Here is a 13,321-nt window from a genome sequence, read left to right on the forward strand (position 1 = left end):
CCCGCAGAGGTCCCTCCGCCCGCTGTTGGATATCTAAACTATGTATGGCCGTTTTGCTGGCCTAAAGATCAATTATGACAAATCAGAGGCTTTGGATGTTGGAAATCGGGTGAGACCTAATTGGCAGGGCCCTTTCCCGTTGAAGTGGGTGGCTCAGTCGATGAAGTACTTAGGCGTTAAAATACCGGCAGAGCTTTCAGACTTTTACAAGGTGAATATTGAGCCATTGTTGCAAGCCTCCTCTGGCCTACTTGGTAAATGGCAGGGCTTGCCCTTATCCCTATCGGGCCGGATTCAGCTGATAAAAATGATGATCCTTCCCAAGTGTCTGTATATCTTTCAAATGGCCCCATTGTGGCTCAAAGCAAAGGATTGTGTGAGGGTACATCGGATCTTCCGTAAATTCATATGGAACGGCAAGAAGGCTCGGGTGGCTCTGTCTACCTTGATGCAACCAACCATCAACGGGGGCCTCGGCTGCCCGAATATTAGACTATATAATACAGCATGCACCTTGCGCCATATCAGGGACTTTCTCGCAGGGTCATCCTTCTATACTCCGTACGCTTCCCTTAGGGGGTGGTGGGGAGTGGGCTCTCTGAACTATCTCCTCCAGGTCCCGAGACAAGAGATTCCCGTGGAAGTGCAGTCACACCCCCTTTTTCAGACGTGCAGGAGGGCCTGGGCTTACGTGTGTAATAAGGGGGGATTATCCTCACAGTTAACCGTTCTTCTCTCCATCTGTGATAACTCGCTGTTTCCACCCGCGGCTACCGCCTCAGTGTTTCATAGGTGGAAACGTAAGGGATTGATTTGGGTATACCAATGCTATGCCAGGGGTTCAATGCATATGAAACCATTTGCAGAGCTACAACTTGAGTTTACGCTGGCACCAACGGATATATATGCTCATATGCAGCTTCGTAGTTTTTTAAGGGCAAGGGGACATGAGATTGAGTTGTCTCGTCCATTCTGGGACCTTCTGGAGTTGGTCTTCCCGCACCCCACAACTAGGCCACGGATAGCTACCTATAGCAAGGGCCTCCATTTGTTTCTGAAATGTGATGTCCACATGCTGCCCTACCAAAGGTGGGAAAGATGGGAAGCTTACACTCTCACAGAACAGGAGTTCCTTCATAGTTTTAAAGCCATACCTCAATGGTCTATTTGTGTAGCTTACCGAGAACTTCAGTATAAATTCCTAAGACATTTTTATATAGCTCAAGATACAGCTTTCCAGATGGGGATCACCAAGTCGTCGCTTTGTCTTAAATGTCACTCACAAGTGGGTACGTTTGAGCATAGTTTTTGGGATTGTCATGTGTTGCAAGCGTTTTGGGCGGACATTAGAGACACATGCGACAAGCTATTGGGCTCTTCCCTGCCGGCGGGCCCCATGCTTTGGCTTTTTGGAGTGGTATCCGACGTGTCTAAAAAATCTTCCATTTCCTATATACCATTTATCCAGAAAGCAAGCCTAGCGGCTAAGAAAGTTATATTATCTAAATGGACATCGGAGTGTGCCCCAAGCCATGAGGGTTGGTTTCGGCAGGTGGTTCACATGTACACCTTAGAATTCCAAAGTTCTCAAGGCAGTTCTGCCAAGCGTCAGACAGAGACGGAGAGGTTGTGGGCCCCGTTGCGCAGGTATCTAACCCCGGCACCTTCTACAGCTCCGTAGAGATTTTTGGACACACTGGGGGGGGGGGGGGGGGGCGGTCAGTGGTTCTTGGTAGGGTGGGGGGGGGGGTTGGTGGTGGTTTTTGGTAAGGTTGGGGGGGTAGGGTGGGTGACAAAGGGATGAAATCTATATATTGCTCTGAATTTCTTTCTTTCTTTCTTTCTTTCACTGTATATAGGATACAATGGGTCCTTGGTTGTCCTTACTTTTGCTAGGTATACCCTTCATTCCCTATATACTGTTTGTATTATGGTTTTGTCTTTGTGCAACACCAACTTGAAAGTTTTCCATTGCTTGTTTGCCCGGTTTGTTCGGGATGTTACCATGATGCTTATGTTATATGCTGAGCAATAATAAAGATATATTACAAAAAAAAGAAATTGCCATACTGGGTCAGACCAAGGTTCCATCAAGCCCAGCATTCTGTTTCCAACAGTGGCCAATCCAGGCTACAAGTACCTGGCAGGTACCCAAAAACTAAGTATATCCCATGCTACTGATGCTAGTAATAGCAGTGGCTATTTTCTAAGTCACTAGATTTATAGCAGGTAATAGACTACTCCAAGAACTTATCCAAACCTTTTTTAAACCCAAGTACACTAATTGCACTAACCACATCCCCTGGCAACAAATTCCAGAGTTTAATTGTGTGTTGAGTGAAAAAGCACAGTTGCTTACCTGTAACAGGTGTTCTCCTAGGATAGCAGGATGTTAGTCCTCACATGTGGGCGACATCATCCAGTGGAGCCCAGCATGGAAAACCAATAACATCACCCCAATCTGATCGCTCTGCATTGGCTACATGTTCTTTCAAGAATAATCTACAAAGTACTTACAATAATATTCAATAACATTTATCAGAACAACGATCTGATGGGAATAACATTTAAACCACATATTCTACCACGAACGCTCAGATCACAACACAAAGGCCTCCTTGAAATCCCGACCATAAGAAATTCTCATCTAACACAAACAAGAGACAGAGCGATTTGTCGCTGGCCCAACACTATGAAATTCCATGCCAGAGAACCTGCGAACAATAACAGACATTCAAATATTTAAGAGTGCGTTAAAAACTTGGCTATTCACGAATGCCTACTGTCTGACAGAAAACCCCAGTTCGACATGAGTCTGACAAACTCCAGTAACCAAAACTGTCCTGACCAATTCCCCCTACTCTTTGTCCTTCTATTGCTTTGCTATGTCTTTCCTAAATGAAACTATCTTTTAACCCCCTGTCTCTTAATGTTTTCTTAGCCTCCTTCCTGTATCTATGCCTACCTCAGTTTTTCATTATTTATTTATGAATGTCAAACCTGTACACCGTCATGAATTAGTGATTCTCACATGGAATGATGGTATATAAAACATAAATAAATAAATATTGCGACCTCACCCTAAATTTATGCCAAAAGTGATGTTTGTTTTGCATTTAAATGAATCTTTCTCTCCCAACTTACTTTCCAAAGCTCCATAGTTCACAAAGAGAGAAGACACTACATACACTGGATTGTAAGCGAACTCTGGCCTACTACAAGGCAAGAACGTGAACTCACAGGAGATCTCAACAATTATTTACCTCCTATAATCCTAACAATCTTGGCGTGGTGGTTTCCAAAAAGACTTTAGCTAATTGGTCAATGAGCTGCATCCGACACTGTCATGTCATGTCTTCCACTCCTCTTCCTGGAAAGGTGAAAGCACCCCAGATAAGAGCCACAGCAACTTCTCTGGCACACTTAAGAGACATTCCTATTGTGGACATCTGCAGAGCTGCAACGTGGTGATCAAATTCATACCTTTACAGTGCACTGCTGTCTTGACAAGCTCTCTGAGTTGGACAGTTGAGTTGGAAGAGCAGTCTTGTCCAGAGTACAAAGTGCGCAGATCCTGCCACCTAGGTGATCGGGTTGCATGTTACCGCATGAGAGCTCTGACTATCTCCTATTTGAGTCTTTCTCAAAGCAGCAACCCTCAGCTTGGGACTCCCCAATCAGCATGGCTCTTTCACTCATTTATCAACAGAAAAAAAGCAAGTTTTCTTACCGTAAACTGTGTTTTCTGTAGATAGCAGAGTGAATGAGCCATGTGAACCTGCTCACCTCCCTGGCAGTCTCTGCGAACTTGGAAGGACAGAGTCCATACTCTTGCATACCAACTGAGGTAAACAGTTGATGATGCGCATTGGCAGAGCAGAAAGCTCTGCTATTGGAGAAGGTTCTCAACCATGCCACCAGGAGACATCACATACCGTTTACAGTAAGCAAACTTGCTTTTATTAATTCCTACAGCTGGTCTATACGAGACTGACTGGATTGCAGAGTGTAAATGTTAATATGTTGATCTTCTGAAAAGTACTTTTTTGCATTATCTCTTTGGAGAAGTATTTAGACTGGATCAAGAAGAACTATTTTTGAGGGAGGGCTCTCACCTTAGTTCCATGAGTGTTGGGGTCACACCGTGGGAAAGTAGGAACAACCTCAAATCCCCCCTTGCCAGGGTCACTGCTTTCCCAACCCTTTTACCTGTTATATTCTGTTTTTCACCTTATTTTTCATACCTTTTCACACATATTAGTTGAGGGTGGAGATAGGCTGTTTAGTCACCTTCGCAACCACTATAAAAGGCTGGATATCTTTATCCAGTACCACCATGGGCATCTGATTTATTGATGTACAGAACCTTTTGCATTTTAACCCGTGGGATGTGGGACCATGGCATTTACTGGTTTGTTTGTTTTTATGGGCTGAAATGGGGCTGCCAAAGGTGGTCTTGCCCTGGCATCCACCATTAAATAGGAACTTGACTTTTGAGGAAAAAATGCAGATGTCTGAAATCCCTGAGCAGTAATAAGCCACAGGAACAGAGTTAATATTTACAGAAGTTGATGCTAAGGAAAATTCACATTATTCATAGGGAGATGCAAGTGTTCAACATGTAGCACATATAATTCTAATTGTGAAATTAAAGACAAACAGAGCATTAGCTTTTTCTGTCTGTGCACCTCAGATTTGACCAGCTGAACTTGTTACTGCTACTGTACAGTGGCTCTCTCTCAGCTTCCCATAGTACCTTGAATCTCCCTTACATCACTCCTTGCAGTTGCCACCCTCTCCAAAACAGTAATTGAGAAGTCTGTTGAAACCTGTTGTGGTTTTATAATAGGAATATTCACAGGAACACCAACGAACTTGGGCCTTGGGAACTACTATACAAAGTGTTTTTTTTTGGCCAACTAATAAATAACTATGAACTGTATCATTTGTGTATTGTTCACGTGTAAATATATATAACATGGAGGTACAATGGTCTAGTAATTAGAGCACAGAATTTAGAATTAGGATTTCTAAATTCCACTTTTGTTGGACTAGCAACAGGGCTGTTCTCAGTAGCTGTTTACTAATATATTCTGTATGTGTGAAATCCATGTAATATGATTTTTATTTTGTCCATGGTCCAGAGATGATCTTAATTGTATGCATCATAGTAAAACTGGAACTCAAATGTTGTATGGTGAATATCCTAAAGGATATACAATGTAATCTCTTTACTAGTTGCTATATGAAGGTAGCTATGTGTTAGAAAGCTATTTTTAAAGGCAGCATTTTAAAAATGAATTGTATGTTAACTCCTGACTGAGCTTGGTTTTGCCTATAATTATGAGACATGCTGTAATGAATCTGTTTCGGATTTTGTTGACCTTGTGCAAGAGTGTTGGTGGCTGTGCTGTTGAGTAGGCCTTTAATCATGTTGCTGACATGTTCTTTTGTGTATACTCCCTCCACAGGACATGGTGCCTGTCATAGCTGATTACTGTCTCCTGCTGCAGCGCACGTAAGTGAGAGCCTTGCATGCCTCTGTAGTCACATCCAATTATCTCTATCTCTTTCTTTCTAATGTCTGTCTTTTCCTGCTGTCTGATTGAGCCAATTGATTTTTTTTTTAAGAATGTAGCAAGCTCCTTTTTTAATTTAAAAAAAAAAAGTTCCTTTCCCTGTACGTACCCGGATCAGTCCAGACTCCTGGGTTTTGCCCCCCCTCTAGCAGATGGAGACAGAAGTTTACAAACCAAACTCCGCCTTATCTAGGCTGGTGCCACCAAAGTTCCTTTTCTGAGTCTCCTGTTCAACTTGGCCAGCTGAGGTTAGGCTCACCATGGAGATGACGGGAGAAGAGAAGAGAGGGTTGGGAAGATGGCTGCCAGTACATTGGTGTCTCCTGCCAGCCAAACAGTGGTGCTGATGGTAAGTCTCTAAGGAGACTTTCTTCTGCTCTCTTAGCCAGTGGGAGTACTTACTTCAGTAACAGTGACACAAAGTAACACAAACCCTGCAAAAAGGCATTCAGAACCTATATAGCAAACATGCCATACAAAAACAGTGCAAAATCCCAGAACTCAAATAGCAACAACCCTGTATGAAAAAAACAACACTTCAAATATTTCACCTGGTACTAGGACACTAGTACATCTCCTATTGGGAAATCTGAACAATCTGGAGGGCTACAGATCCCTACACAGAATCTACACTTACACAGAACACAGACCCTCCCCAAATACAGAATAAGGGATCATAAATTAGAAAACTTTTTTTTTGTTCTGCTGTCCACTGCATATTTAGCGCCCTCCCCCTTTTCCTTTCCTGTTGACTGCAGAGAGGGATGGAGGGAGGAACAAAAGAAGAAGAGGAGCTCCATTAGGGAGCAGAGATCTCTTCTTTGTTTTGCACTATGATCTGTTTGCTTCAGGCTCACACCACACACATCCTGTTGTTCCTTGCATGCTGCCTGGCAGGGGAGGGGCTTGAGCAGGAAGCAAAGGGCTGTTCTCTGCTACTTGAGATTCAGGGCATTGGACAGTTCAGTCATCTGAGCAGTGCTCTGTGTGTAGGAGGAGTAGCACTTTGTCAAAAATAATATCCAAGCAACTGAATTGCAAGGAAAGTGGGGTAAATAAGAAGCATTATGGGCCATCCTAAAAAAAAAAAAAAAATGACGGTACATCCATTTTTACTGGAATGGTGTACAGGACTCTGACTCAAGCAGAAGAACTAGACAGAGATCTGATCAAAGACATTATAAAGGTGGGAAAGAAGGGGGAAGTGTTGATTGTTGGTGACTTTAATCTGCCGGACGTAGACTGGAGAATCCCTTCTGCAGAATCTAACAGAAGTAGAGAGATAGTGGATGCCCTGCAAGGAGCTCTGTTCAAACAAATGGTAATGGAACCCTCGAGGGAGGGAGTTATACTTGACCTAATGCTCACTAATGGGGCTAATGTCTCTATTGTTTGGGTGGGTGCCAACCTAAGCACCAGTGATCATCAAACAGTATGGTTTGATATTGCAAATAGGATCCGGAGAAGTCACACAAAGACCCGAGTTTTGAACTTCAAAAAAACAGACTTTGTAGACATGGGGAAATATTTGAGGCAGAACTTGAAGACTGGGAGAAAATGGGAGAGGTCGAGCAGTGGGCCAAACTAAAAGGAGTAATTACAAAAGCAACAAATCTATATGTTAGAAAAGTAAACAAAAGTAAGAGAAATAAGAATCCAATCTGGTTCACAAAGGAGGTGGCTGATGTAATAAAAGTAAAAACAGCTTTTTAAGAAATATAAAGGATCCCAAAAAGTGGAACACAGGGAGGATTATCTGGTGAATCTGAGGTAGATGAAAAAAGTAATCAAGAAAGCAAAAAGTCAGGCAGAGGAAAGGATTGCCAAGGAGATAAAAGGAAGTGACAAAACATTTTTCAGATATTTCAGAGAAAGGTCCATAGTGGTATAGTGAAATTGAAAGGGGATAAGGATCAATGGGTGGAGAAAGATGATGAATTGACAGAAATATTAAACAAATACTTCAGTTCAGTGTTCACTAAGGAAGACCCTGGAGAAGGACCGTCACTTATTAGCAAGACTGTAGAAGGGAGTGGATTAGATGAAACTCCATTTACAGAAGATAATGTATGGGAAAAGCTAAGAAAACTGAAAGTGGACAAAGCCATGGGGCCTGATGATTCACCTCAGAATATTGAGGGAACTCAAAGATGTGCTGACGGGTCCACTGTGTGACCTGTTCAATAGATCCCTGGAAAAGTGTAGTGCCTAGAGACTGGAGAAGAGCGATGGTGGTCCCGCTTCACAAGAGTGGGAGCAGAGAAGAGGCTGTAAACTACAGGCTGGCTAACATCACCTCGGTGGTGGGAAAATTAATAGAGACTCTGCTGAAGGAAAGGATAGTGAACTATCTATAGTCCGGTGAGTTGCTCGATCAGAAGCAGCATGGATTCATCAGGGGAAGGTCCTGTCAGACGAATCTAACTGATTTCTTTGATTGAGTGACTAGAGAACTGGATCAGGGAAGAGCGCTTGATGTAATTTACTTGGATTTTAGTAAAGCATTTGATACAGTCTCACAAAGAAGACTCATCAACAAAATGAGAAGCTTGGGAGTCAGCTCCAAGGTGTTGGCATGGATTACAAACTGATTGACGGATAGAAGACAATAGGTGATGGTAAATGGAACCTACTCTGAAGAGAGAATGGTGTTAAGTGGAGTGCCACAGGGATTGGTGTTTGGACTGGTTCTGTTCAACATCTTCATGAGCGACATTGCGGAATGGATAGAAGGTAAAGTTTGTCTATTTGTGGATGATACTAAGATCTGCAACAGAGTGGACATGCCGGAAGGAGTACAGCGAATGAGACAGGATTTAAGGAAGCTGGAAGAGTGATCAAAGATATGGCAGCTGGGATTCAATGCCAAGAAATGCAGAGTCATGCAAGATGCCAGCAGAGGTGGGAGGCAGCAAGTTGATTGCTATGGAGTATGTGGTCTAGCAGTAGCCTGAGGACCCAGTCTAGCCTCCTGGCATGTGCTTTCCTCCTTAGCTTTGGCTTCTTCTCCTGAGGGCTCTTTCTATCTCTTCTATGAGACAATAGACATCCTACAGGATCACTGAACTAGCTGCAGACTGTCAAATTCAGCTAACAGTTGTATCGAGTGGCTCTTTCTTCAAGGAGCTCCTGGAACTGGTGCTTTGTACTTTGTTTGATCTTCAGAGGGCCCATATTCTTCTGGCAGACTCACGGAGCCCCACTCTGTACACTGCTATGATCCTGTGAGCCTGCCCTCTGCCATGGTTCTTCCAGTTCCAGGCTTCACAGAGACCTGCAGTTTGGATGCTCCTCCTCTCGCACAGCCAGATCCTGCATGTTGCTGCGAGCTCACTTGCGGAGATACTCATTCAGAGCTGATTTCAATGGGGCCTTGATAGGTACAATCTGCACCAGGATGAATTCTGCAGAAATTTTTTATTGTGCAGTAGCACAGAATTCCTCCAGGAGTAATTTCTGCCACATTTGACACACTAAACTACTAGATTCCCCTTTCCTGCCTATACGACAAAGGAATATTAGGTACAATATTAGGCTGGTTCAATTCTTATCTTTCTGATCGTAGATAGCAAGTAAGAATAGTGTTCACTGTATCTTCATGGCATACAATTTCTCCTGGTGTTCCTTAAGGTTTAGCTTTGTCAGCTGTCCTATTTAGTATCTACTTGACTCCTCTGTATAGACTGCTTCAGTTTTTTGTACTGACCATGGTGTTTTGGTCTGCAACTTTTACATTAGTTTCCATCTGACTATCAGCAATTAAGTGATGATTATACCATAATAAGCTTTCTCTTAATGTAAAGAAGACTAAAATTATTATATTGAACAGATTTCTCTCCTCTGATGTGTCCTATGTTTTTGTATTTGAAAACTGCGACTTGTCAATTTTAGGACAAGTACAAAACCTAGGTGTGACCTGTTCATGCATGCCCACATTGACTGTCATAAGGACATCTTTTGCTAACAGACGGGCCAATACCGAAAAACCCGCGGGAGAGTCGGCAAGCGCCCGCTTTCCAGATGCGTGGCCAGGCCACTCTCCTGGGCACGTGATTCAGTAAAAGAAAATTTGTAAATTTGTAAAGGAGGTGCTAGGGACACTAGCGTGTCCCTAGCACCTCCTTTTTGACAGAAGCGGCGGCTGTCAGTGGGTTTGACAGCAGAGGCTCGATTTTTCCGTTGTCGATTCTCGAACCCGCTGACAGCCACGGGTTCAGAAAACGGACGCCGGCAAAATTGAGCATCCGTCTTCCAACCCGCAGGCTGTGGGCAGATTTTACATTTTTTTTTTAAATGTTTTTTTACTTTTGGGGCCTCCGACTTAATATCGCTATGATATTAAGTTGGAGGGTGTACAGAAAAGCAGTTTTTTCTGCTTTTCTGTACACTTTCCTGGTGCTGGCTGAAATTAACGCCTTTGGCAGGCATTAATTTCTGAAAGTAAAATGTGCAGCTTGGCTGCACATTTTATTTTCTGGATCGCGCGGGAATGACTAATAGGCCCATCGACATGCATTTGCATTGTGCAGGCGCTATTAGTTTCGTGGGGGTTGGCTGTGCGTTTTTGACATGCTATTACCCTTTACTGTATAAGGGGTAAAAATAGCGCGAGCAGCCAAACACACTCTAACAGTGCCCTCTGCCAGAGCGCACTTTACTGTATTGGCCCCAGAGTAACATAGTAAATGAGGGCAGAAAAAGACCCAAGTGGTCCATCTAGTCTGCCCAGCAAGTTTTTTTTATTTTGTTTTGTTTATTAATTTTTTTTTTTAGGGTAGTAACTGCCCTTCCGTGCAGATTATCCCTTCTTCATCTCTCTTCTTTAGCCACTAGGGATCCTCTGCATAGATTGAAACCTCTGCTAGATCTCAATGATTTTCATGCAGTACTTCAGACCCTTATTTTCACTAGAATTAATTGTAATTCCTTTTACCCTGGTCTCCCTGAAAATACACTTAGAGTGTGCCAAATTGTTCAAAATTCTGCTACCTCTATATTAACTGGATCAAACATGAGAGATCATATTATTCCTATGCTCTGCCCTCCATTAACTCTATCCAATGGAGGGTTAAACTTGCTATGCTTGTACACAAATTACTAAATGTTCCATTACCATAGAATGGCGCCACATTACGTAGCTCCAACTGTTCACGAACACTAAGATCTGCACACCTGGGTCTATTAGAGATACCCTGCCTGTGATCTGCTCATCTTGTGACATGTGAGTGGGCATTCTCCATTGTTGGCTCTCTCCTCTGGAACACATTGCCTGAACAGCTGCTCAAAACATTTAAAAAAGCGTTAAAAACATTGTTATATAGACACGCCTTTGATTTGAATGTTTATCTGTCCAAATCATTTATCACATTCATATGCAAGTGTTTTCTGCTGTTTTTTTCTTTGTGTTTTTCATCTCAGGGCTGACAGGATGTTCTCCCACTCCCCCCTCCTCCTCCTGTCATTTTGTTCACCTGGTTTCTATAACCTTCTTTTGGATGCATTTTTGGTTGGGGTCACCTTAGTGAATCATGTACATCTTTGCGTTTTAATTTTATATATGTGTATATTTTACCATGCCGCAAACTTTGGAATGAGCAAGCTTTAAACCTTTTAATTAACTAAACTAGAGGAATTATGGAGGAGCAACTGTAACATCTTCCAAAAATGTCAATTTTAAAATTACAATTTTTATTGGATTATAAGGTGCTTCTTGGTATTTGATGGGCTCTTTTTCAGTATGGCACAGTACATGGCGGTAATAGCTTTTGTTTAGAGGTCAATGATGCATGTCTTCAGTCACCTTTCCTGTCAGTGTATGTACCAGTAGCTTGATTTGTATGTGAATTTAAAATCCATCCTCTCTCCCTTGGGATGTCACATCTCATTTCTAGTTTCGTTTTTGATTTGTGTCTGTAAAAGAAAGTGCTGTGTGGGAAAGATGGGTTTTATAAAAGACATTAACACCTGACATATTTATTGCAAATGAGATGGTGCTCACTTATCCCATTCATTTGCTAAATAGTTTTTCTTCTATTTGCCTGCTGTGCATCAGAATGACAAACTTTCCTTGGTGACTTCTCCTAACATATTTGGCTTGCATATCTACAGGGAGGACTGTAAAAAAAATATTTAGAAAACTTGGGCCCAAGCCAAAATATTTAGATCCAAGGAACAATTCTTTTTTTCTTTATAACACCTTTTTTTCCCCTTATTTTTCCCCTTGCACACTTTTTGCTTTTCTTTTCACTACTCTTCATTCTGTTCTCTTTATTCCTCTTCCTTTTACCTTCCCTACATCCTGTCTTCCTGCCAGCCTTTCTTTATCTTTATGGCTTGGTGATAGGGGGCCATGGTGGCATGTACTGTATGCCAAATTCTAGTGTCTAGGATTTTATCAGCCCTTCTGTAAAGCTTAGGGAGTCCTCAATCTTTTTGATCTTCCATCCTCCTTATTTCCATGAAAAAAGCTCCAAAAATGTATGAAAATAGGCATTTAGTGCCTGAAATGCCCTTTCACCACAGTAGTGGTATTTAAAAAAATGTATGCAATAAGTAGAGAGGATCCATACTGGCAGGAGGATGGAAATGAAGTACATGAAAGTAACATGCAAGGAGTATCAGTTACAACCCAAAACAGCAGTGGTACAATTGCATCAGGGCTCCAAGAAAGAATGGGGAAGCTAACACTAAAATGGATTTTGACATGCATAGGGCAGATATGAAAGGAGGGTTTAGAGATTGGATGGAATACCCAAAGAGGGAGTTGGTGTTAAGTTGCATTTGGAAATTTTCTAATGCATATCTACCAAAAAAGGAAGAATCTCAACTGGGCAAACTGGATGGGCTATTTTGGTCTTTATCTACTGTCTGCTATATTACTTTGTTACTATCACAGGCCCTAGGTTGCTGAGTGCTACGACAATTGCCACAGAATTACCCTCTTCCTGTAGAGTTTGCTTGCTGCTATGGAATTGCGGGAAACTATTCAGCCTGACAACATTGCTCATGTAGCCTCTTCTCTCTGCAGCCACTGATGCACTTCCCTGCTGAGGTCCCCCATGCCACCTCTCCCTATTAGGTCTGATGATACTGGGGCTACCCATGCCAGCTCTCCTCACAAGTGTTGCTGATGCTGCACCCTCCTAGAGGCTATCAGTGCCGCCTCGCCTTATGGGAGCTACTGAGGTGATAGCACAATAGCTGTGGTTGTTGGTTGTTGCCAGAGATGGACTTCCCTATAGTCAGAGTAGGCAACTGTCTGTGGACAGTCATCTATAATCAGATATACACCTCTGTCATTGGACGTGGTACTCCTTTTGTGGTCCCATCCTTATTTTTGGCTGGCTGGCAGGCCAGCATGACATTGAGGTAGGACCCTTCTGGTTCAACTGCAATTTGCAGTTTCAGAGAGTGGGCAGCTAGTTATCCCAGTGCCTAAGGGCAGTTGGAGAATTGAATCTACACTAGTTATTCAGCTGATGAAGGAGTAGGAGTGAAGGGGAATGATGGTGGCTTTGAAGGTCCCAAAGGAAAACATAGAAGGCAAAGTGACTTTGTGAGGAACTGGGAGGGATCAGTATGATGGAAAATATGTGGGTATAGAAAAATCAGAAGAAAACAGAGGGTTTGGAGAACAACTAGAAGAACAGGAGGAAAATGATGGGAGAGACTGGCATTTGTAGAGAAATTGGAAGGGAGAAAGGAAAGAGATAGGAGTTTATAGGAGGGAAAAGATGAGAAAG

The 13,321-nt window shown here is 42.6% G+C and overlaps 1 protein-coding gene across 5 annotated transcripts in view; it reads left to right on the forward strand.

The window, feature by feature from the left end:
* The window catches only part of VPS8 (VPS8 subunit of CORVET complex), an 818,099-nt gene that overhangs the window by 264,442 nt on the left and 540,336 nt on the right, over positions 1-13,321 (forward strand). For all 5 annotated transcript variants that reach the window (XM_029606199.1, XM_029606197.1, XM_029606196.1 and 2 more), the window contains one exon: positions 5,472-5,518. In XM_029606199.1, the coding sequence (XP_029462059.1) occupies positions 5,472-5,518 (47 nt within the window). The remainder of the gene's footprint in view (positions 1-5,471; positions 5,519-13,321) is intronic.

Source organism: Rhinatrema bivittatum, chromosome 6 (genome assembly GCF_901001135.1).
Source record: "Rhinatrema bivittatum chromosome 6, aRhiBiv1.1, whole genome shotgun sequence".
In the NCBI taxonomy this organism is placed as follows: Eukaryota; Metazoa; Chordata; class Amphibia; order Gymnophiona; family Rhinatrematidae; genus Rhinatrema; species Rhinatrema bivittatum.